The sequence below is a fragment of the Liolophura sinensis genome, chromosome 1 (genome assembly GCF_032854445.1).
Source record: "Liolophura sinensis isolate JHLJ2023 chromosome 1, CUHK_Ljap_v2, whole genome shotgun sequence".
Classification (NCBI taxonomy): Eukaryota; Metazoa; Mollusca; class Polyplacophora; order Chitonida; family Chitonidae; genus Liolophura; species Liolophura sinensis.
In genome coordinates, this window is record NC_088295.1 from 87,094,795 (window position 1) to 87,122,226 (window position 27,432).

The 27,432-nt window shown below is 41.9% G+C and overlaps 1 protein-coding gene across 1 annotated transcript; it reads right to left on the reverse strand.

The window, feature by feature from the left end:
• Positions 1-2,740: 2,740 nt before the first annotated feature.
• LOC135465052 (mucin-3B-like) lies at positions 2,741-3,436 on the reverse strand. Its single transcript, XM_064742580.1, has one exon. The coding sequence runs from the start codon at positions 3,434-3,436 to the stop codon at positions 2,741-2,743; it is 696 nt and encodes a 231-aa protein (XP_064598650.1).
• Positions 3,437-27,432: the final 23,996 nt, after the last annotated feature.

A 27,432-nucleotide genomic window follows, 5' to 3' on the forward strand; every position in this document is an offset into this window, starting at 1 on the left:
TAATACCTCGGCACATTACCAGGTAACTGACTTAATTCATAATGTAATACCGCCGGACATAACCAGGTAACTGACTTAATTCATAATGTAATACCGCCGGACATAACCAGGTAACTGACTTAATTCATGATGTAATACCGCCGGACATAACCAGGTAACTGACTTAATTCATGATGTAATACCGCCGGACATAACCAGGTAACTGACTTAATTCATAATGTAATACCGCCGGACATAACCAGGTAACTGACTTAATTCATGATGTAATACCGCGGCACATTACCAGGTAACTGACTTAATTCATGATGTAATGCCGCGGCACATTACCAGGTAACATTACCTTAATTCATGGTGTGGGGCCTCCTTGGCTCAGTCGGTTAGGGCGCTAGCGCAGCGTAATGACCCAGGAGCCTCTCACCAATGCGGTCGCTATGAGTTCAAGTCGAGCTCATGCTGGCTTCCTCTCCGGCCGTAAGTGGGAAGGTCTGCAAGCGTGGGTTTCCCCCCGGGCTGTGCCCGGTTTCCACACACGATAATGCTGGCCGCCGTCGTATAAGTGAAATATTCTTGAGTACGGCGTAAAACACCAATCAAATAAATCAAATAAATAAATAAATAATTCATGATGTAATACCGCGGCACATTACCGGGTAACTGACTTAATTCTTGATGTAATACCACGGCACATAACCGAGTAACTGACTTGATTCATGATGTAATAACTTATAACTGAGTCAATTCCTTTAGTGACATCATATGTTACCTGATAAATGATTTCTTGATGTAAAACCGACGCACGTTAGTAGATAACTGAGTTAATTCATGATGTAAACCCACAGCCCATGCGAATCGTGGACTTTAAGGTTCTATCATTGGTCAAGGGCTAGAGGATCTATAAACTGATGGCATTGCCGTAATTTGCCATAATTATTACTATACCAGTGTAATACGTGTGCAGCCCGCAAAACTGTGTCCTGAACTTAATAATATGTGTGGGTTGTGACCAGGATTCATGCATGCATTCACTTTGCAATTTGACGAAAAAACGTTAGAAGTTTGAATGGTCGTAGGCGCTGTCTAACCTTTGTTGGAGATCACTTGGAGAGGAACTTTTGATGGCTTTAAAGGCTGGACCACAGTGGAAAACATGCCAGACTTTAATATAAAAAGATGAGAGTTGACAATGCCACGTGACATGTATACATGTACATAAAAAATTGGAGGAGTTAACGAGCCCCCTCTGAAGGATAGAGATGGGTATCTCCTTCCCCCTCACCATGTTATCCAACTCCAGCACCACTTAACCATTAGGCAGCGTTGATACTCTACAGGGGATAACCAATTCCGAATGCTGTCAGCTCGACTTCATGTATCACAAACAATATAAAGTGATGCTGTCATAATAGAGCGTGGGTGGTTGATAGAGTTCCATGAGAAGCGGACAAAGGGTCCATTCCCCATGCCCCCCAGCTTCGCCCTCCCCCCTCCACTCGCAAATGGACCAAGTGAAAGTTTATTCTTTATGAGGACCTTTGCTGTCTGATTACCATGTCACTATTTACAACATCCAATGCTGAAAGTTGGCACAATTTCTTTCTGGCCCTCCGAGCCCAATGATACCCTTGTGCGTGGGAGAGTGCAATGCTGGTGAAATCGTCTGGAAAAATGTCAGCAGTTGAAAAGACAGGCGGAGTACGGTCTGCACGGCTCTGTGGAGGAACGTTCTTTCTAGGAAACGTTTGTAAGGAACGCTGAGCCCGAGTTCCGGCTAACACGACCGACTTGAGACCGGATATTGGCTCAGGGAACAGGCGAGAAATGCCGACGACTGGAAACATTCCCCGAACAATCGAAGCAGAAATAAAAATAGAATGTTTAATGTCGGCAATCAATAGTATTGAAGAAAGCTATAAATAGTCTATAGAATAGAGAGAGATTAATTGGGACGATGAATCTACAAGCAGCAACTTTAAGTAACGCAGAGCCAAGTATTCCTTTTATTACAATAAATTGTTTATTGAGGTCACAAAAGTAACATTAGTCAGACTGCTCACTTGGGTAAGCTGGCCTTCCTCCCTGCCCCTTGTTCCAATGACGCTGCGTGGGAGGAGATACGTTGTGGACGGAGATTCGATATCATAAGCATGCGTGCTATTTTTGCTGGTTCAGATTACTACGCCCTATCTGAGTAAGTGGATGACATTCATTATGGTTGACTGATACCAGGAAGCTAACGTGAGCAAGTGTATTGTCGGATATTTGGGCTTAATTGTTCGTCAGTAACTCAAAGATTTGTGTGCAGTATTGTCCTGTTTTAGACTGGTAATGATCACACATCAAAGGGCTTAACTCAGCAATAATCACTATCATGTGCTTCAGATAGCGTGCAAAGACAGCATTAAATATCCAATTAATAACACCAAATTAAGTCCAGTTTATTCTTCAGATATCTCAAATTGAATATATAGATCAAAACCTCAGATCAATGCGATTCATATCAAAAATAGATGCTTGTTGGCGATTTGCGTTTGATGACAGGCTCACGAATCATATGATAATTATCTTCAAACGAATCTCACTTTACCCATCTCTGGCAAACTCTTCCTGAGTTTCAGTTTCACAATCGCAATCATTTCTATCGACGCCAAGAAATGTAGTGCGGCTTGACAAAGTGGATGTCTGTGGTCGAGGAGATGTCTGTGGTGGAGGTGATTTGTGTGGTGGAGTGGATACCTGTGGTTTAGTGTATGTCTGTGGTGAAGTTGATCTCTGTTGTAAAGTGGATGTGTGTGGTGGAGTTGATGTTTTTGGTCGGTGTGATACCTGTGGTGGAGTGCATGCCTGTGGTCATGGTGATGTGTGTGGTGGTAGTGATGTCTGTGATGGTAGTGATTTGTGTGGTGGAGTGTATGTCTGTAGTAAAGTGGATGTCTGTGGTAGGGCGGAAATATGTGGTGGAGTTGATGTTTTTGGTCGGTGTGATACCTGTGGTGGAGTGCATGCCTGTGGTCATGGTGATGTGTGTGGTGGTAGCGAAGTCTTTGATCGTGGTCTTTGATCGTGGTGATGTCTGTGGCAGAGTGGATGTGTGTGGTGGGGTTGAATGTCTGGGGTCGAAGTGATCTCTGCAGGGAAGTGGATGTCTAGGATAGAGTGGATGTCTGAAGTGAAATGGATGTTCGTGGTGGAGGTAGATGTTTATGATGGAGTAGATGTCTGTAGGGGAGTGGAAATCTGTGGTGGAGTAGAAGTTTGTGGTCGAGGTGATGTCTGTGGTCGAGTGGATGTCTGGGGCGATATGTGTGGCCGTGGTGATATCTGTGGTCGAGGTGATGTCTGTGGTTGAGTGGATGTCTCTGGTCGTGGTGAGGTCTGTGGTCGTGGAGGTGTGTGCGGTTGAGTGAATGTCTGTGGCCTTGGTGATGTCTGTGGCCATGGTAATGTTTCTGGTCGAGTGGAAGTCTGTGGTCGTGGTGATGTGTGTGGTCGTGGTGATGTGTTTGATCGAGCTGATCTCTGTGATCGTGGTGATGCCTGTGGTGATAGTGATGTCTGTGATCGTGGTGATGCCTGTGGTGGAGGTGATTTGTGTGGTGGAGTGAAAGCCTGTGGTTTAGTGTATGTCTGTGGTGAAGTTGATCTCTGTTGTAAAGTGGATGTGTGTGGTGGAGTTGATGACTGTGGTCAAGGTGATGTCTGTGTGGTGGAGTGGATATCTGTGGTCGAGGTGATGTCTGTGGCCGTGGTGATATCTCTGGCCGTGGTGATGCCTGTGGCCGTTGTGCTGTCTGTGGCCGTTGTGCTGTCTGTGATGGTGGTGATGTCTGTGGCCGAATGAATGCCTCTGGCTGTGGTGATGTCTCTAGCCGTTGCGATGTCTGTGACTGTGTGAATTTCTCTGGCCGTGGTGATGCCTGTGGCTGTGTGAATTTCTCTGGCCGTGGTGATGCCTGTGGCTGTTGTGCTGTCTGTGATCGTGGTGATGTCTGTGGTCGAGTGAATTTCTCTGGCCGTGGTGATGTCTGTGGTCGTTGTGATGTCTGTGATCGTGGTGATGTCTGTGGTCGAGTGGATGTTTTTAGTTGAATGTATGATAATGATCTAGTAGATGTCCCTGACTGAATAGGTTCCTCTGGTTCGACTATCCCTGGACCAGACTACCGCTCAACCCGCCTGTCTCTGTCGAGTCCACCTTTGATTAGGGTTTTCTATTCGCTATTTCCAAGTTTCGTTCACAAACAGGCACCTTTTGTTTGAACATATATTCCTTACGAAGTGGAAATCCCAGGTAGAACAGTATCCATGGTCGAGTATATATTTCTGACCAATTGGATATCCTCCGTTGAATAGTATCTCTGGTTGGCCGGAATTCTTGACCATGTGGATTTCTCTGGCCAAGCGTCCAAGTGGTTTTCCCTAGTCAAATATATATCCCTGGATGACTGTATATCCCAGGCCGAGTGGGAATCCCTGACCAAGAAGCTCTCCCTAATCGATTTGTATCCTGTCTTGAGTTAGTATGGTACGATCCCTGGCCAAGTGATTATCCCTGGTTAAGTGAGTATTCCTGGTCATGTGACTATCCCTGGTAAAGCGAGTATCTCTATCTAAGTCAGCATCCCTGGTAAAGTGAGTATCTCTAGCCAAATGAGTATCCCTGGTAAAGTGAGTATTCCTGGCCAAGTGACTATCCCTGGTAAAGCGAGTATCTCTGGCCAAGTCAGTATCCATGGTAAAGTGAGTATCTCTGGCCTAGTGAGTATCCCTGACCAAATTAATGCCTCAGGCCAATGGAAATTACATGGTCCAGTTGTATCCCTGGTCGAGTAGAAATAGCAAACCGTGTCGTTAAAGGCGCTTCGCTTGATTCATCTCAACCCTCACTAACAGGACGATGACTTGCCCAACCCCAGCGAATCCTCACCTCCACTCAACCAAACCTTGGAGCAATACCGAGGCTAAGTGTGAAGGAAAATTTGTCTAGTACATGGAAACGTCAGATGGTCTTCACCGTGTCCGGTCTCAATGACATAAATGGAAGCTGATATCTGATCGTAATCAAATGTAACATGATACTATTACCACAAGTATTCTCTGAATATGATTTATTTTAGTTATTTGATTGGTGTTTTACGCCGTACTCAAGAATATTTCACTTATGGGACGGCGGCTAGCGTCATGGTAGGGGGAAACCGGACAGAGCCTGGGGGAAGCCCACGACCATCCGCAGGTTGCTCTGAATATGTGTTTACTAATTATTTGGATGCAGTGTAATTTGGATGTTGTTGTTGTTTACCGTTCAGACGCAAGTCTCAGCTGAACACGCTTTATTAATAAACAAAGTTCAACAAACTTTGTCCCGTATATGCAGCTCGAAAATTACAGTAAAGCTTTCAGTTTTGAGGAAATGAAATTAGTTGTGTTAGTGGTCTTGGACTGTCATCGATTGCGCAGAATTCAACTTCTACTTGAGACTCAGTGGACGATTGCCGTGTCTGCGTATACAGGGTTTTTCGTTTGAGAGAACTCATATATTGTTTTATTGGTTCTGTGTGGCGGCGAATCGGGGCCGTCTGGACATGTGACCCCCGCGTCAACTTGTCCTGGCCCCCCGGGCTTTTCAACTCACCTTGAATTATATGGAGTGACTTTTAATGAATGGTTCTTTACGGTTTGTTAGTCAGACCAGAGTGGAGACGAACTAAAACGATATCCTGGGGCCAGTTCTGGCGTGCCTAATTCCATGAGCTCCTCATGTTTTCATTCATACCCATTCTTAAACGGAGATTCTCTCAGACGCAAACATCTTTAGCCATTCACTTGAATTTCATATTCACATGTCTTCGTTGTTAATAGGTACATGTAAATCTTACGGCTTGCTCATTCAGTTCATCAGTGGTTCTACAAATTACCCCCAATAACTTTAAACTTGTAGCCTCATTAATCATAGTTTGGGAATGTATTTTTGATATATATGTATGTGTGGCCAACACGTAGTTACGAACTGAGATGACAACTTCTTGATTGCCACACGTTGTGGTGACGCAATGTTGTAAGAGACATGAAGCAAAGTATTGTAATGCGACATGAGACACAGTTTGATGATGTAGTGTTACGTAGTATTGTATGCTGATTATATGCTTTATACCTCTTGCTGATTGCCACACGTTGTGCTGATACCTTGTCGTACAAGACGTGAGTTTTTGTATGGGACACGGTGAAGTCACGTCATGTTGTGATGTGGTGTTTTTACGAATCATGAGATGACACCTTGATGCAATTCGGTTCCGAAACACCATGTTAAAAGAGACGTGAATTATCGTTTTGTTATGCAGCGTGAGACAGTGGTCTATGATGTGCTGCTACAAAGTGTCGTGTCGCAAAAACTTGGCAGCAGGAAAGTACATACCCTCGAACAACATACAAGAATCCACTAGCACTCCAGCTGGGCGGTATGACTCAGGAGCCTCTCACCAATCGAGTGAGAGTTCAAGTCCAGCTCATGCTGACTTCCTCTCCGACCGAACGTGGGAAGGTCTACAGCAACCTGCAGATGGTCGTGAGTTTCTCCCGGGCTTTGCCTGGTTTCCTCCCACCATAAAACGGGCCGTGTTGGTATAAGTGAAATATTCTTCAGAACGGCGTAAAACATAAATCGATGGGCAAAATAATAAACATGTTTATAACACACATGCCATTAGGCCTTGCTGTGTAGGTGTTCGAGATGTTGTGGTTTGCCTGGGACCTGGTAAGGTGTGGTGGTTTCTCAGGTACAGGGTGAGATGTGGTGGTTTGTCAGGGACCTGGTGAGGTGTGGTGGTTTGTCAGGTACAGTACCTGGTGAGATATCATGCTTTGTCAGGTACCCTGTGAGATGTGGGTATTTGTCAGGTACCTGATGAGAAGTGATGGTTTGTCAGGGACCTGGTGAAATATCATGCTTTGAAAGGTAACTGGTGAGGTGTGCTGGTTTGTCAGGTACCGTAACTGGTGAGATATCATGCGTTGTCTGGTACCTGGTGAGGTGTAATGGTTTGTCATGTACTTGGTGAGATGTGGATGTTTGTCAGGTACCGGTGAGATGTGGTGGTTTGTCAGGTACCTGGTGAGATATCATGCTTTGAGAGGTACCTTGTGAAGTGTGTTGATTTGTCAGGTACCGTACCTGGTGAGATATCATGCTTTGTCAGGTACCTGGTGAGGTGTAATGGTTTGTCAGGTACCTGGTGAGATGTGGTGTTTTTTCTGATTCCTGTAATGTGTGGTGGTTTGTCAGGTACCTGGTGAGGTGTTGTGGTTTGTCACGCACCTGGTGAGGTGTTATGGTTTGTCACGTACCTGGTGAGGTGTGGTGGCTTGTCACTTACCTGGTGAGGTGTTATGGTTTGTCAGGTACCTGGTGAGATGTGGCGTTTTTTCTGATTCCTGTAATATGTGGTGGTTTGTCAGGTACCTGGTGAGGTGTTGTGGTTTGTCACGCACCTGGTGAGGTGTGGTGGTTTGTGACGTACCTGGTTAGGTGTTATGGTTTGTCAGGTACCTGGTGAGGTGTTGTGGTTTGTCACGCACCTGGTGAGGTGTTATGGTTTGTCACGTATGTGGTGAGGTGTGGTGGTTTGTCACGTACCTGGTGAGGTTTGTTGATTTGTCAGGTACCTGGTGAGGTGTAATGGTTTGTCAGGTACCTTATGAGGTGTAGTGGTTTGTGAGGTACCTAGTGAGGTGTGGAGGTTTGTTAGGTACTTGATTAGTTTCCCTCTGTGCAGTTTCCTTAAAATGACGAGCTGGCCATCCCTGGTTCAGTCGACTGAAACATTGTTCTTTTTGGCGAATGGCGTTGCAGGTTCGACTCCAGTTCTCGCACTTTTGTGTTAGAAGGTTGGTAACGTAACCGGGTAAGAGCGATGGCTTACTTCGGACACTCTAATCTCCACCCCCAACCCGTCCTCACACGCCTGACAATCGTCGTATAAATGAAACATTCTTGAGCACCGGTACAACGATAATACTAATTAAATAAATAAATAATTTAAACAATGAGGGCGTAGTTTAAGGTATATATCCTTGAGCTCAACTTAGAAGACTTAAGAATGTAATTGATAAATATAGAGATCACACCTAATGTTGAAGTGATATCTGAGACGATAAACACTCACATTAAATTTCACGCTACTTTTTTTCAACGGTTTCTCAGCCTGCGTTGTGTATTGGCTGTCGGCAGTATTATTTCTTGTCCAATAAAATGGTGACCAGCAGGTGTCACACTGACGTCATATGCATACTAATTCGCCTGTTATTTTAATTTTCATGCTAGATCCAAAGTAGTGAGAAACATTATCATGATATGAACAATATGATCTACATCGTTAGTGAAGCGGAAAAAAGCGGGCGGGATGTCCCGAAATCTCCGCCGTACATTTGTATGTATCTAAACGAAGACTTGTGTACGCGTCTCACAAGGTCCTCCACGTTCACATCTTCTACATTCCTTGTCAGCGTTTCCGTGCACTGGCTTGCAGCTGAAAATGTACGACCGTTTAAAGGTCAAATCTTGCGAAGTCGGCTTGTTCCGCAATGAACCGCGTAAGCATTTAATGAAGTAGCGTTTCCATGTTAATGACAGCCCTATGTCAAGCGTGTTTCACTGTTTACACTTTGCGCGAGCAGGGCGTGTCGATTTTAACCACGCCCACCACCTTAGACTCCGCCTACTCGGCCGGTTCATCAGTTCCAAGGTAAAACATTTTGAAATGAGACATGCTTAAAAGAATGTGCATTAACTTGTCAGTAGCTGGCATGATATACATCGTCCTTCAACAGTACTGCCAGCCACCGACTTAGTTAAATAGTCCGTTGCTAATGCCAGCTGATGAAATGATGATATGAGGATAGCCATTGTATCCTCGCCTGTTAATGGCTGTATATATTGTATTCAAGCCGACACTGCTTAATTAAGTTGTTTTCAGCGACTACTGAGATTTTGTCGACGACAGCGGTTCTAGGGCTGGTCCCAGCTGAAATGCAATTAGCTATAAGGAAAGCTTAACTTATAGCGGTGATACGGCATGCTTTTCGTAAGAGTTAACGCTGTGCATTTTAAGAAAAGAGCCTAATGGAAAACAAACTGCTGTCACACGTTTAAATTGTTTACATAACAAATTATTCATCAAATGTTTTTGCAGTGTATGGTGATATATAATTTCACACAGAACAACAATGGGTTTATGTCTATAGATTAGTAAAGATTTTTCGTTCACCGTAAACCAGATTATGTAGCAGTAATTAAAAACTAAAATTAAATTATTCTAATTTTCAGATGAAATATTTTAAAACTTTAAGAACAAATACTGATGATGTTTATATACCAATTGATGACAACATTAGAATGTCTGCACGTTGACTGGTTCGACTTTTTATTCCCATCTGAAAGCTAATAAAGTGAAACTAATAGGTTAGTGTGGAGTGTAGTGCGTCGTGTGTGTCTTAAGTGTTACTGGGCAGATCGCATGAGGTGCTGTACATAAGAACAAAACCTGATAATGTGGCTTATCTCTAGTGAGAGCCAAAAATACTTTCGTCTCATCACCTTAGCAAAACTTCTGATTAAATGAGAATCCCCTTTTTATATTTTTTCTTTTGAAAAGGAAATTTTTGTTGGCATTGATTTAATTAATAAGTGTGATTTATTCGACAGGTCTAATTAATGGTAAAGGATGACGCACTGTACCAGGTGGTAAGGATGTTTATATATGTAGCGAGTCTGTGATAAAGTCCCCGTGCCGTCGGCCTGTCAGAGCGCACCCCTCTGCCTTGATATATCCAGAGGATCTTCAGTCAGAGCCCTATAGCAACAGAACTGCCAGCGTGGGACGATTTCACCCCTCCCTGTCGTAACAGCAGCATTACATAACCTCGGCCATTTCACATGGTTTCGGAATAATTGACCTTTAACACCCAGACAAATTACAGGAGTCGCTGTGAGATCATTAGACATGATGGCATATGAAAAATACATGCGCTCTGCAGAAAGTTTGGACGCACGTGTGTATTATGTAGTGCACTTCGAATAAGACAAAATTGCCCAAGGATGACAATCTGCTTCAGCTCGCCCCCAGGGTCTTGGGAGATATGCCGCCCTCAAACTCATCCCTACTCCATCATTCCGATCATGCACAGCCTTCTAATATGATATTAACTGAAATGAAAAATTACAAACTGGAATAGAATGGACCAGCTGCTAAATAAAGAGAAAGTTTGATTGCAAATTATTTACATGATGAACATGTAGGCCGCTAGTGTCACTACTTTATGATTCATTAAAATATTGAAAATTTCAAATGGAAATGATTGCAACACCTGAAGTAGCCTACGATGTGTGACCTTTTTCCACTTTTAAAAAGGAAACCCTTGTATTATTAACATAAATTATGTAGTTTTGGTTTGTTGTAAAAACATTCAGATCGATTTCGTCTTTGAATAACCTAAGTGAATTATGCCTTTATGTGCAAGGCTATCAACTTTTTGTTGTTGCCAACTCCGTCTTTATCAAAGACGGCAAGCTACATGCCATGACGTGATCATTACAGTTTAAGGAGTGCCTCGGTAAGCACTGATCTCAGCCAGCTGAAGTCTCCAGGTCAAGGTCACGGCGTATCAAGGTCATGACCCAGGCGCTCAGAGTGATTGGCAGTGATTCTGAATGAAAGCTGACCCGGGGGCTTATCGTGTCACCTGTCAGACTTTTGCAACAGTGAGCTCTTTATTGACGGCAGGCTCGGCTTGTGACTGAGATACAGGTGACTTCTGTATACCTGCCCCTCACAATTCCAGCCATTATTCTACAGAAACAGCTTGTATGACACGATGAAAATTTCCACATTGCTATAGTCTAACGTCGGGGTAAGGTCAACAGCATAGATAAACAGCCCAGTTACTTCCTTTGTTGAGCAGCATGAATGGCTAGACAAACTCCCCTGTTAAAGCGGAGGAAGCCCTGGCGGACGATGTAACCGGCATTTCACACTTAGTTGACAGCAAGTGGAGTGTATAGAGTGTACAGTGTATGTGGGGACTGGAGTGTATAGAGTGTATATGAGGAGTGGAGTATATGGAGTGTATGAGGCGGGTGGACTGTATAGGGTATATGTCAGGGGAGAGTGTATAGAATGTATGTGGCGGGTGGAGTGTATGGAATGTACGCTATGGAGTGTATGTGGCGGGTGGAGTGTATAGAGTGTATGTGGGGGTGGAGTGTATAGAGTTTATGTGGCGGGTGGAGTGTATAGAGTGTATGTGGCGGGTGGAGTGTATAGATTGTATGTGGGGGTGGAGTGTATAGAGTGTATGTGGAGGTGGAGTGTATTGAGTGTATGTGGCGGGTGGAGTGTATAGAGTGTATGTAGGGGTGGAGTGTATAGAGTGTATGTGGCGGGTGGAGTGTATAGAGTTTATGTGGCGGGTGGAGTGTATAGAGTGTATGTCGCGAGTGGAGTGTATTGAGTGTATGTGGGGGTGGAGTGTATAGAGTTTATGTGGCGGGTGGAGTGTATAGAGTGTATGTGGCAGGTGGAATGTATAGAGTTTATGTGGCGGGTGGAGAGTATAGAGTGTATGTGGCGGGTGGAGTGTATAGAGTGTATGTGGCGGGTGGAGTGTATAGAGTGTATGTGGCAGGTGGAGTGTATAGAGTGTATGTGGCGGGTGGAGTGTATAGAGTTTATGTGGCGGGTGGAGTGTATACAGTTTATGTAGCAGATGGAGTGTATAGATTGTATGCAGCGAGTTGGAATGGATGTTGCAGGGGAGGTGTATGTAGTGTATGTAGTGGGCGAGGTGAGACGGTGTATGTATGTGTGTGCTTGGGGTTTAACGTCGTTCTTAGCAATTTTTCAATCACACGACGACGAGGAGCCATGTCTTTTTCTGGCAGGGCGAGTCCATGCAGTGTCATGCCGAAGAAGCCAGACATGTGGCATTTATCTTTCCTTGTTATAACCTCTAAGTACTGTGCGCCAAGCGAGGCAGCAGCAAGTGGCATTTTTAAAGTCGCTGGTATGATTTTGATCACGAAGCGGTCGGTGAGCAAGTTGATAGCAAATGCAGTGAATCAATGGACGTTGGGTTTATTGATTTATTTATTGGTTTTACGCCGTACTCAAGAATGTCACTTACACAACGGCGGCTAGTAATATGGTGGGAGGAAACCTGTCAGAGCTCCATGGACACAGACGGCTATCTGCAGGTTGATGATAGACCTTCCAACGTACGACCGGCGAAGATAAGTTGGACTTGAACTCACAGCAATGCATCAGTTAGAGGTTCCTGGGTCATTGTGCTGCACCAGCGAGCTAACCAGAATGCTACGGGGGCCTCCAGTATTGGGTTAATAGCAGAAGCAGATGGAGTGTACGTGTGTATAAGGGGATGATAGCAGATGGAATGTATGTGCGTCTGATGGATTGATAGCAGATGGTGTGTATGAGTGTATAATGGATTGATTGCAGATGGGATGTATGTGCGTCTGATGGATTGATAGCAGATGGTGTGTATGAGTGTATAATGGATTGATTGCAGATGGGATGTATGTGTGTATGATGGATTGATTGCAGATGGGATGTATGTGTGTATGATGGATTGATTGCAGATGGAATGTATGTGCGTCTGATGGATTGATAGCAGATGGTGTGTATGAGTGTATAATGGATTGATTGCAGATGGGATCTATGTGTGTATGATGGATTGATTGCAGATGGGATGTATGTGTGTATCATGGATTGATAGCAGATGGAGTGTATGAGTGTATGATGGATTGATTGCAGATGGAGTGTATGTGTGTATGATGGATTGATAGCAGATGGAGTGTATGTGTGTATGATGGATTAATTGCAGATGGAGTGTATGAGTGTATCATGGATTAATTGCAGATGGAGTGTATGTGTGTATGATGAATTGATTGCAGATGGAGTGTATGGGTGTATGATGGATTGATAGCAGATGGAGTGTATGTGTGTATGATGGATTGATAGCAGATGGAGTGTATGTGTGTATGATGGATTGATAGCAGATGGAGTGTATGTGTGTATGATGGATTGATTGCAGATGGAGTGTATGTGTGTATGATGGATTGATAGCAGATGGAGTGTATGTGTGTATGATGGATTGATAGCAGATGGTGTGTATGTGTGTATGATGGATTGATAGCAGATGGAGTGTATGTGTGTATGATGGATTGATTGCAGATGGGATGTATGTGTGTATGATGGATTGATTGCAGATGGAGTGTATGAGTGTATGATGGATTGATTGCAGATGGAGTGTATGTGTGTATGATGGATTGATAGCAGATGGAGTGTATGTGTGTATGATGGATTGATTGTAGATGGAGTGTATGTGTGTATGATGGATTGATAGCAGATGGAGTGTATGTGTGTATGATGGATTGATTGCAGATGGAGTGTATGTGTGTATGATGGATTGATAGCAGATGGAGTGTATGTGTGTATGATGGATTGATTGCAGATGGAGTGTATGAGTGTATAGTGGATTGATTGCAGATGGAGTGTATGTGCGTATGATGGATTGATAGCAGATGGAGTGTATGGGTGTATCATGGATTGATAGCAGATGGAGTGTATGGGTGTATCATGGATTGATTGCAGATGTGATGTATGTGTGTATGATGGATTGATAGCAGATGGAGTGTATGAGTGTATCATGGATTGATTGCAGATGGAGTGTATGTGCGTATGATGGATTGATAGCAGATGGAGTGTATGTGTGTATGATGGATTGATAGCAGATGGAGTGTATGTGTGTGTGATGGATTGATAGCAGATGGAGTGTATGTGTGCATGATGGATTGATAGCAGATGGAGTGTATGTGCGTATGATGGATTGATAGCAGATGGAGTGTATGAGTGTATGATGGATTGATAGCAGATGGAGTGTATGAGTGTATCATGGATTGATAGCAGATGGAGTGTATGAGTGTATGATGGATTGATTGCAGATGGAGTGTATGTGCGTATGATGGATTGATAGCAGATGGAGTGTATGGGTGTATGATGGATTGATAGCAGATGGAGTGTATGTGTGCATGATGGATTGATGGCAGATGGAGTGTATGTGTGTATGATGGATTGATAGCAGATGGAGTGTATGGGTGTATGATGGATTGATAGCAGATGGAGTGTATGTGTGCATGATGGATTGATTGCAGATGGAGTGTATGAGTGTATACTGGATTAATAGCAGAGAGAGTATGTGAGTCCATATCAGATGGAGTGTGTGTGTATGATGGATTGATATTGGGTGTTTAAGTTTATGGGGTTATAATGGTTAATAACACAAAGAATGTGTTGGTAATAGGTGAATTTATATAAATGGTTATGGCATAGTGTGGGTCAGTGTCCTTTTATATACTTCATATATATATGTACACCAGATTTACCCCATTAAGCTTTCACACAATCAATTGTGCTAATCGTGGAAATCAACACGCATTTCCATCGTATCTTTTATGACCAGTGTTGTTTTCTTCCATATAAGGACAAAGACCAAGGATTCTGTTTATTTATTTATTTCATTGGTGTTTTACGCCATACTCAAGAATATTTTACTTATACGAAAAGGAAACCGGGCATAGCCCGGGGGAAACCCACTTGGGGATTATAACCGGATCTCTTGGCGATACACTACATATCATGTTATTTGTCCCTTTATTAATATATTTGATTGCCGTTTAACACCATTATCATACTCAAAAACGTTTTCTGCCTATACGACGGCGGTCAGTGTTATGAGTGATGGAAATAGGAGAATCTGGTAATAAACTACCGCCCTCCAGCAGGTATCTAACAAACCTCCTAACATTAAGGTCATTTGTTTACATTTGTTCTCACTTCGTTAATCCACTAAAGTCACAGCGTCATGTTGGCAAGGTTATGGTTGATGCACCGTGTGCTCTTGAGGAGGGACAGCCAAAAGTACTCGATTTTAAGGTGACGTTGTGTGAGAAACATTGTTTCAGGTTATCGAAGTGAACAGGCCGCTAAGCCTCTGATAAACGTTCTCCTGATAAAACGACACTTGAATTTACAGCGCACACCTGGTCTGACGTACCTGTCTTTTCCGTCCTCTCTATAGACAGGTAACAATCAGGATATATGGCCTGGAGTACAGCTGGGCATAGAACACACCCCGCGCTAACACACCCCGCGTTATATATATATATATATATATATATATATATATATATATATATATATATATTACCACATGTTCTGTCTATGTAATTGTAAACCTCTGTATGATAGGAGCGCTGGCTTAATTGTAGGTGCACACTACAAAAATCTTTCCTAATAGCATATGTGTACAGTGGTATAGTCTATGTGTACACCAGTAAAGCCTATTTTTCCGATGTAGTAGGATGGATTATACAGACAACATAGGCCCTGGCTCCCTCTATCAAACCATGTATAAACTACATGAATATCTATTCTCTATTTGCCGGTTCCTCACCCAGTTCACTTCATAGTTTGAGGGCATCAGTTCGATCCCGAGTAGCCTGCTTATACGTCGTGCATTTACCGAATTAATGCTGACAGCGACGCTAAATCTAAAACAAGTAAACAAATATATGCTAACTCATAGCACCCAGTCCGCCTCAAGTCGGGACACCCCGGGATCAAACCTCGGTCGGATCATACAAAAGACTTTAAAACTGGCATTTGTTGCTGTCTAGCTTGGCGTTCAGCACTTAGAGTATAGAGCAGGACTGGTTGGCCCGGTGTCAGTATAATGTGACTTGGTGGGGTGTCATGTCTGGTGTCTTCGGCATGACACTTCAGTGGCAGCAGCACTTCGGCGGCATGGACTCGCCCTGCCACAAGAGGACACATTATATGTACACACACCCAATGACTCCTCGTCGTCACATGACTGAAAAATTGTTAAGTACGACGTTAAACCGCAATCATTCGTTCATTCATTCCATAGCACCCATTCCCTCAATAATCTGGCATTTTATCTGTCTTATATTTTATAGAACATTACCGTTCCAATCGACAACAACCCGGTATAGATGCATGGTAACGGATTACGTGAATAAACCTAGCTGAACGTCTACTGATGGTCGTTGAGATTATCATATGTTCAAATAAAGTTGTGAGTCATGGGAGTATAAATTCTATTAGTTTGTAGTTTGATCCTAAAAATGTAACACTTTATTCATTAAAAAAATAGCAGGGAAAGAGGTCGAATAGAGGGCTGAGTAAACAACATTATTATTACCAATTTGTTCAGCGTTGAATCTAGAGTCCCATCGTAATGGCCCCTTGCCAGTGTCATTATTATATCTTACACGTTTGTCGAGGTTTAACAATGGCGTCTGTGTTAGGGTGTTGTTTATGCTGTCATATTGCTGTTTGTTTTTCGCATTCGTGCCTGGCGACGAATACATGTGTGCCTATTCACGGCCATCTTGTCATTCAGCTCATCCGGGGCTTAACAGGAGACATGGTGCCGTTGAACAAGGGTCGTGCCATCGCTATTCGTTCGCCAGGATTAAATTTCTACGCTCTAAGTCAAACACAATTTCTTTTACATTAGATGGCAGCATAGGTTGATTTTCCATAAAGCTGTTTTCTTTGTGATGTGATGCAAGTTATAAAACCTTATCGCTCTAGCCACATTTCAATGGGAACGTAATTGACAACAGCTTCTAAATAACTGACTGTTCTGCACAAAACTTTGACGTTTTACCTTTTTTTAAATACTGCAGTCCATTAACTTGTATCTGTATATATATATGTTCATATTTTACAAAGATTGCTTTAAGGAGAGTAACTTTTGTTTCAGACTTCTATGCACATGTATGGCTGTCCGTGTTGGCGACTTTTAAGGGCACGTGTTCATATGGTTATAAATAACTATTTCTGTTATAGTAATACGTTGAATACAAAACATGATTCTAACATTCTTGTTGTATTAGTAAAAGCCAAATGTTAGCAAAATTCTGGAGCCCGAAAGCTTCGTCCACCTACGCTAGTCTAAGCCATCCACACCTCCAACAGAGAAACGGTTTCTTCAGTCGCAACAACGCCATGTTCCAGCCTTCAACACGTCAAGCTCGCTTACACGCCTACCCATGTCAGCTTTTATAACAACAATTCTACATGTAGGCGGTGAGAGGAGCTAGAGACCTATGCTTCGCGTGTAGCATTCTCCCATCCTTGTATATAGATTGCACATCGCATAGGTCCTGACAGGGTAATAACTACATTTTTATTGCCAAAAAATTAATGTAGGTGCAGTTCCAAATCCTTTTGCTTGTCGTTACCTAACAGTTTGGCATCGGGATAATCTCAGGTTGCCGACGAAAACTGGACAGTACCAAATACCACCAGAACGGCGTGTCCTGAGTGTGGTAGACCGGTTAATGGAGCAGATGGGGAGACTTGACAGAATGGTGAGGATGTACCTGAGATTTGGAGCCGTCGTGTTGGGCAGACTCTAAAAGTCCAGGAATGTTAAATTACTTAGTATTAGTCACAAACCGCCATAGGCCAAATCCGTCTTCTCCCTTGAGACGTGAACCTTTCAGCAAATTTTTATCCTTTGCCCTATTTGCCAGATCTGAGTGACCTAAAATATATGCGAAATTTAAAGAAGTGAAAGATAAAACGTGTCAGGTACCCATCTGTCTGATGTGGGTGAGTTCCCCCACGTGGCACGAAATAGAGAGAGTCTAGCTTTAAATAATGTACCAGAATCACGAAAGTGTTCCGTGAAGTACAATGATAACGGGAAAAGAAAACCTAAGGTTTGGAGAGTGGTTCCATTTCTGTGTGCCGCGAGATCTTTCTTGTGTTAAAATCTCCAAGTAATATCCATGCCCCGAATGATATCTGAGAAATAAGACGTTACCAGACGACTGTGTGCAGAGATATCAGAACGAATGTAATCGTCAGTATGCTAGTACATGGATGATTTTAGATGGTCATCACTCATCTTTCTGTTTACTCAGGTTGACTCAGGTGGGAACAGACCTAACGGGACACAGCCATTTGTTTGGTTACTCAATAAATCGATTTTTCGTTTGGAATTCTACGAGGCCAAGTGATATGCCATTTTAGAGCAAGAAAAAAATATGATGTCGCGTCACTCGTACCTTACAAACATGTGGTTAAAAGGCCCACCAGGGTTCCAGTGTCGTAATCGGAAATAGCTGCGTTCTCGGGCTATAGAAATAATTTGCGCCTTATTGATCAAATCTGTTAACATGTGTGAGGTTTTGCGTATTTTGAACTGCGATATCTCCTTTATGTAACATCACAAAGACAAAGGGTTAATTTTAACTGCTTTTAAACCTCATGTGGAATACATATATACATTTAGACTGATGTTGCCTTTTCTTTCAACTTAAAAACTGTAATTACGAAAAACGTTTTAGTTTGACTATTACAAAAAAACAAACACAGATATAACTTTCACGATTTGCTCTTATCAGAATGTAATTCTTCCAATTAGTACATCATTTATGGGGTGCAAAATCTAATGCATATTGTTGAGCATTTGAAAGTCGTGACCAGGTCATCCTGAGATGAGGTTCTCTTTGGTAAATGGCGAGATTGAGAAATGTTGAAATGAGGAGAGAAAAATGAAGATTTGGCCTCAAATAATGCAGAACATTCAGTGCATTTAATTAGGGCAATGAATTAAATTATCCAATTATCTGTGAGATTCCGATGACGTAGAGATGCCCTGTAATTTTAAAATAAAAATAATATTTATATTTACTTTTGAAGCTAACACGAACCCAGAGCAGATTTTTCATGACAAGGATGTTCAGGCTTTTTAAGAGGAAGATCATTAAACAATTTTTCTCTTTTTTTCTCTTCAATTCAGTAACATCTGCCTGTCATCTGAGACGTACTATATGTTATGTCCTGTACTGTTGATCTACATGTTATGTCCCATACACCTGCTGATCTATCCGATCAAGTTTGTTGTTATCACTTTTGACACACCTCTTTTCTCCTATAATATTTAACTAAACACTCGCGTTATTGTTTTGGGATTATCTCCGTCCACTGGATGTTGTTGTTGTTATACACCTTGCAGCAGCGTCTAAATTTGATTTTAAAACACACCCACCTAACAGGTGTTCATGGGGTCGGTCAAAATTCAAATCAAAAAAGGAGATGACACCGTTTCGATAGCTTAAGATCTACAGGCTGTTTTATAAGCTTTCTATTAAGGGAAATACTTGATATATGTACCTGCAGTATAGACACGTTTATTATACACATAGACAAACAACGCTTTAAGGTTGCAAATTTCACCTAACTATGGAAGGCAGCTAGGGAGATGTCGCGAGATTAAAAGTGGCTTACATGACTTTCCAGGCTCAATTCCGAACACAACTGTCAAAATCATTCCCATTGCTCTTTATTCTTTAAAAGGAAACAACTGTAAAACACTTCACCTAGCCTCACACTTTTACAAATGTACTCTATCGTGTCAAAACTTCTTTTTACCTGATGGAATAATTCCTGTTGAGATGCTTCAGTCGTCTGGTATATAACTCATATACTAAATTGCAATCCCATATATACAATCTTCCCATTTCGCAAGGTTTCTCCAATGCTTAAAGATAACTGCATTAAACTGGCTTTAATTCTTAAAGTGGCTTGGGAAAAACATGTATATGTTGTTTAAATATGTTTACACAGGACATAGGTAAACAAAACTGTAAACACTTACAAATACCATGTTCTCTGGCCAAGTTTCACATAGTGAAAAAGCGAATGAGATGTAACATAAAAAGTCAAATGGCGACTTGACAAGGTAGAGTTTAGTTTACAAAACAGATTAATCTAAGAGTCTGTCATGAATCACGAAGTCATGTAAACAAGCTAGGTTCTCTCCACGCGCTAAAAACAATTAATCACATGGAGGTTGTGCAGTTAGACACGTGACATTCGTAATTATGATCTCTGTGCTAAAACAGGGTTTTAGCACGGATATCCAGTCCGCTTAGCTCAGGAGCGGAAACAATTACATCCATTTACATATTCAACAGGTTTCATAATTGGTTGTTTAGAGGCTGAATCAGTGCATCTTGGTCGATCTTTTGGTGTGAAATAAACCATCAGCACATAGACCAGCTTCTGTTTTTCTTAAGCCCTCATTTGTAAAACAAACTAGTAACTGTCGTCAGTTGGTTTTTGATGGTATTTATGGAACAAAAAGTGATACATCAGTGGGCATGAATAATGGTCCATACCTAGTTGACAAGACAGAGCAATCCATGGCGGCAGCGATCTCCAGCGAGGACTCACAACAAGATCACTCTGAACTCATGTACCATTAAAAAACGTTGACCAAATGTAATTAGAGATTCCAGATACACCTTTTGAACCCAGAAATCCGCCATTAAAATCAGTTATAGATCTAATTAATAGCCTGTTGCCTTAATAGGTCTTGTCTTGCCGGATTTTCTTTTCAATTGTCCCCCATAACTCGGATAAAAATGAACTGGCAGTTTGTACATGTGTTCAGAAAACATAATAGCTAGTGCTAGTTTACTGATAGCGATTGCAAAACAAGGTACGTGCAAAAAGTAAACATTTAATTAGTATCCAGTACATGAATTGTATAATTCATGATAAGCGTCTCGTTAGATTAGCCTGCTTTATACTTTATACATTTCTGTGTACATGGATTAAGTTAAGCCTACATGCACATAAATGTTGTGCTTCGAGACAGATAAGGCTGTCTCCCTGGGCTATCCAATCTGTGGGGTACAACACTACCTAGATTGTCAACGAGCTCAAACTTGACGCATAATAAATCTATCAGCTCATCCCTACAAGTCTTGAGTGAAGAGAACATTGTGTTAAGGACAGCCTGTCCGTCAAAACAGGGCTATCTCCCTCTCTACGGGGTAAACAATGTGTTACCTGTCCAGCACAAATAGTCTCTGTGCTCCGAATTTTGTGTCTATAAATTGGGACTGCTAGTGCATGTTGAAGGGAGGATTAAGAACGCGTTAAGTTCAGTAATAATACCATGTAGGTATCTATGTATTCTAACACCTTTGACCTAGGCCAACTCGGCTAGCTCCCAAGTCCTGATAATTGATCGTGACATTATAATCAGATGACATTTGCAGGTCAGCCGGAGAATAGAGCTCTTTGTTTCAGACGTAAGCTGCCACGACGTGACAGATATATATTTCACAACTCCACAGTAAACCTAAACGTTAGCCCGTATAAAAACAAAGTCGACAAATAGACAAAAGCTGTGAACTTAATACCTGGCGAGGACAGTTTGACGGATGCTACACGGAACCGGATCTGGGCGATGACTACCCAAAATTGTCTCAGAAAGCACTCCATATACGCTGTTTTTCCAAGTCATGCGGAAACTTAGTGAACATTAAGTAAGCTACTAAAGCTGAATTAATTAATAAAGCAGTATTCCAGAAATGTTCCATAAATATTTTTTAAGATTCTACACCTCTTATCAACAAAATAAATAGCATACGATTGTCACTACCTAATCACTCATTTGGTGACGCCATTTTGCCATGTTAAGCTATCTAAACAATATGCCAATGAGGAATTACAAACAGAAACACCTGATACCCAACCAAAGAGTATCATTTCTGTCCCGTTTTCAAAGGGCCGATGTTTCTTTTGGCCTGGCGCTCGGTCTGGGCACAACCTGCTGCTCCCCATTAGCTGTCCTGCTCGTCCTCGTCTTCGACTTGCATTATGCCTAGCTGGCTGTACCGACATCAGGGAATTTACTGAACATAGCAGTACCTTCTGATTTACAACAGACTCTTTCATGCAGATTTAGGGAAGATATTTTCGTAATAAATCTGACTTCACTGTGGAAAAATAATGCAACGCCACAAAATTTTCCTTCGAGCAATGACTCTTCCGACGCGGTTTTCTTGCCAGCTCACCATTGCAAGTTACTGCAGTCTCCTGCCCAATATGTACGCATTGTGACACGGCAGCGGTTTTCAATTCGCTGTTCATAAATGTGCGGTCCAAAATGCATCAGTTTAACTATTAAACTAATCGCAAAATCCGATTTATTGCATCGATAACTCTCTATCCACTATAAGAAACCTCACTAGTAATCGAGAGATAATAGGTTTTTTGACGTGACAACCAATGGGGACCTGTCAAACGCCCTGCAGCAGGACCTCGACGTCATTTACTGACGTCAAATGCTCCTTTCCCAGCTCTTCGTGATGACGTCATATTTGAGATAGTACAACAATAAAAACTGATACATTATAACGGTGTGGATGTTACTCTACAATCCATTCTTGACGTAACAATGGTTCGAGGTTCAATGGTTAAAAAAATATGCCGCCTCCCCATTATCACGTGACACTTTCAGCGCTAGTTATTGGCCAAGTTCATTATGCCTTCTACATGGTTACTCGGAGTGAATTGCCCGTCAGTGCCATATCCCCAGGGCTGACCTTCATCTTCTCGGCTTTCAAAACTTTTTAGAATTTTTGACATATTTTTTTTGTGATAACTGTGTCCTATATCCTGTTTTCTATGTATATATAGTGGCAGACGTTAGGTTCACTTTAAAAAAGAAACTATAACAGTGCGACATGATTGTTGGAATATATACACTACGCAGTCTTTGCTTCAACTAGATTTCATTTTTAATGATAATTTGTCGCGATTTTGCATGTAGCACTTTTATTTCTATATTGGTTTTTGAACTGAAGTGCAGGCCGTCATATGTAATCTGATTCCTCAAGGCCTAATGCAAGAAAAGTGAGCACCTTCGTATTTCATTGCAAGTTTACACACCCATCATGAATACATTTACACAGCACTTTCAAATATTTTTGTTTTGTTTCCAGGCATTATGGCATAATGGTTTGAGGGGTGTAAATGGACGCATTGTTGGAGAAACGTGTTTGCACTGTCTATACACGCAGCAAGTTATTACAATAAGGGCTTGTTTCACTTTTGTTACAGATAATAATAGTAATAAAAAAGACCGCAGGAGTTTATAGCTGTGGAGATGTCACTCTCCTACCAGCAACCTTTTCAAGAGCTCAAGGCAAACAATAGTTTACAGAGTCATCTTGCAAGTTGGAAAACTACACAATTATGTAGCTTGAATACAATTACATGAGTGTAAAGGAGATTTATGAGGAAGTCTTAAGGGTTCCTTTCTCATGTTATCTTGACCTCATCAAAATTCTACGTTTTTAGATGGTTTTTACACGAGTATTTGCAAAGTCTGAGCAGAAAGGTGAGAAGCGAAAGCTTAGTGTGCACAAATCATGAAAATTATCACACACAGACTACATATACACTACTTACGTGCATGTTTCATCTCGTAGCACACGTGAGAAAATTGTAAGTGCTTGCGATGCAAACGCATTCATATAAACAACCTTTTTACTTCATACAGATATAAGAGTAGCAACTGAGCGACTGTGAAAGCGCTCACGTGCAAATGGGAATGATTGGTATTAGGGTAAGGGTTAGGGTTGGGCTATCAGCGTATCCCTAGCTCTATCCTGGAGGCTGCAAATACCCTCCCATGTATCGGACTATGTGCACACCTGAAACCTTGCACGAGTTCCTCCTGTACCCTTCCATGTATCGGACTATGTGCACACCTGAAACCTTGCACGAATTCTTCCTGTGTCCTGGAGTGCAGTTTTAACTCGGGCCTGTAACTTCATGTGCCATATTACTTCCTCACTCTCATACCAGAACATAATTCCCGAAAGAATATATAAGGGTTTAATGGAATGGGCTATCGGCTACATTCATGTCTTCGTGGCGTTCTCATCTCACGAAACTTTACAAACAAGAAGGGCGAAGTGGATAGTTTGCTTTGTTTTGTTTTTCACATATTTAAGTAATCTCCACTGAAAACAATGTTACGTCTTAAACCTAGCCTCATTAGTCGGCTATGTACTGTTGTTTACCACTTTGTCATGATTTCCTCAGCTACCATTCATGGACGACGGAGCCAAGTCAATTTATTTCAAAACTCTTAATTTGCGCGTGTACTTTAAGACTATATTCTAATAACTGTTACGAGGTCATAGAAATTGGGTTGATTCATCTGTTGTGTTGTTCTGTATTTGTCAGTTGATGTAAGTCACGTGCGATCAGTCCCATTCTGGACATGTATCGTCAACAAACGTCAGTTTCCATTGTTCCTGGTTACTTGGTGTCAAGAAGAGGTCGGCAGCACCACCCATGAAACTGGCCACCATCGTATAAGTGTAAAGCTCCTTAACCCGGGCGTTAAGCAACAATCAAGTGAATTAATATAAATACGTAAAGTGTATGACGTAAGGGCTGTTATTAAAAATGACTCACTGAGTTAGATTATGTTATGTTGTTGCTGACGAATGGTTCGTGGATATCAGAACCGATATCAAGTTTACCAGTTAGAAGTGTGAGTTTTGTAAGACGGCATTAGTATCTTAGACGGCCAAAGCACTGATTCTCTGCACCTATCAGGCCCTTGATCAATTCGCGTGCTCGAATCTAGCTGTAGTTGTTTCAGATGCGTCTTTAACCCTAGGCTTGTCGGCCACATATCTGTGAATGTCAGGGATTTACTTTTGTTTCCTCCACTTATAAACCCCACACCAATCAATCTAATCAAATCAAATCGGTTTTGTACGTGTTATGTGGAGCATGTATTGCACTGATGCGAATGTAGCCGTGATGAAGGTACGGATAACACAGGCTCGCTCGGTATGCCTCATACACATAGTAGCTACAACTCTACACGTTAACCGTGTAAATGTAAATATTTATGGACTCAGTCGACAGAATGTCTCAACAAGACAAAACAATCCGGCACATTTTTAACTTTAACAAAAATATGTGTAGAAAAGCGATCATTGGAATGCATGAGACTCTGGTTCGTTGTGTGAATGGCTAGTGTGCGGGGTCGTGAGAAAACATGTGTTTTGACCCCATTCCCACAATGCGGAGAACAAAAGCTGTCCAGTGACTTGTTACTAGACTAAAATTCCAGGCATGACGTGAGTTAAAGCTCACAAACAGGACAAGACAAAAATTCTCTCCGTATTTTTAAATAATCACCACGTGTGGCTATTTATGTTGTTGAATTATCGAGTTAAATAAAATTAATTAAATCATAGATCAAATGTGGATAGTGACAGAAAATAATCCGAGCCGTCTATGGATGTATATAATCTTACAGATATGCTCTCCCCATCGAGATAACATGTTACAGGCACCATTAGGTGATGTCGTGTCACAGCGTGCTCAAGCTGACCTGCGTGTGCCATTCCACCAATATGTGAAGCCCACAGTCAAGCTGTTGTATGTCATACCAGCAGTTGGAGATTCCACTTAGCTTTTTGCGTCTTCGCTAACAAGTTATCGCGGTGTCAGAGAAGAAAATTACACCTTTTATTACATCAACCAAACAGTTTACCACTGGGTCGGTGTGTGTTTGGTAGTATTTGCTTTGAGAGGTGGCTGATGGCAACCTTGAGCTGACAGATGCTGAAGTGAGGCATGCTACAGGGCGCTCACGAAACTCCACGTGACTCCCTTAGTCTCACGTAACCTACCGAAGGACATCACGTAGCCCGGGTCAATTACCACTAAAATTAGCTATCTATATTAAGGAGTGATACCAACGAGGCATTCAGGGCACGACTTCATCCCTGGTATCAATGAACCTTTCCAGCTTCTCTTTTTATTATGGCTTTGTGGCACAGCACCAATCATCTGTGCCCAACAACAACAAAACTGTGTCTTGTCGAGAACGTCATCGACCTCGTCATCCAATCATAACCCGATAAATTCGCGGCAATCAAAGTTCGCCAGGTGTACAACACGACAAGGCGTGCATTGCCTGTGACGGATAAAACGGTTTTTTTTTAAACTCCGACCAAAACAAACGTAAGCCTTGAATGATTTGCCCAAAGTTAAAATATTTCTTGTCTGGGATAATATCCACATGTGATATAAGGAGCCTGTTTCATTGATAACCTTCTTGTTTCCACTAACCTGTATGAAGTTTAGAACTGGTTATGTTCGCTGCCATATTCATCTTGAGGAGCACAGTAGGCCTTCTCCTGCCAGTTGGCTGTCGACAGTAGCTTTGTGTGTCAGCGAAAATGAAACTGTCCTTGTCGTGATCCATCAAATTTTACGACATCAGTGAAGTTTTTTCCTGTTACTGTATTACAAACGCGGACTCACCATTCGACATTTCTCTCATGTCAAAGTAATAGATGGTTACGTGTGAGCAGAGAAGGTCAACGTGATCTCCACGCACACGTCTTAATTACTTCAGATTTCTTTGACAGTGCATGTCAGTGCCGTTGTAATCAATGTTCAGGTGTCAAAAACAGCCTCAGTGACAGCTGATTTGACGTTGCTTGTTGTCCAGGGCTAACCCAACAGGCTACACTCAGCCAACTCTCGGGTACACTCCTAGCTTCACGCAACTCCATGGTTTTATAACAAGAAGATAAAAACTCGCGCTTGACATTAGACATTTCTGACAGTTTGTTTTCTTTCAATCTTCTCAACATGTGTAAGGTTGTCAATAAGGCCTCAGTCAAAAAGCTAAACAGAATAATTCCTCAAAACACATCATTTATTACTAAATAAACCTCACTGACTGATGTATTCCATCGAAAATAAATGCACCACAATAAAATAGTACGCCTTATGATAACATTTAGAAATTTATAACAGGTAATATTAAGTCTTGATAACAATCCTTTCTTTCGCTCCATAAAAACTATACCTACAAAGCTATAGACTGCAGCCAACTACTCCCATGCTTGCACCGCTAATGTCTTTCCTTATCACTGATGCAGGAACAGGAACAAGTTTGGTTAAAACAACTGTATAAATGGATCATATACAGCTCTGGATAATGATATACACAACTATTTAGTTTTTATGAATATTAGATTTCTAAAGAAATCACTTCGAAATGTATATTGTGCTCTCACTCCCGCTCTATAAGGCAGGCACCTGCTCCTGACAGGGACGATGTTTTTTCGCAGGCTACTGCACTGGGAACAGATAGTTATCCAAGTGCAACTCAACTTGTCACTGCTTGTTACATTTGCCTTACAATTATAACCTATAAACCTAGTTTTCTGGCATAAAACATTCGTCAACCTCAACATTTAACTGGATCCAAGAAGACAGCGGATAAACAAGGTAAAGAAAATGGGCCAGACTTCTATAAACAAGTGTATCAATATTGTCTACAGATAGGCGATTACTCCAAATAGCTTGATAATTTAGTCAAGAGATATACAAAGCACATCCAGCAAGTTTCTCATACATGACTGGGTTAAGTGTATTGGTAAATGACCAGTAATTAAAGTATTCATTGTATCGTCCTTCT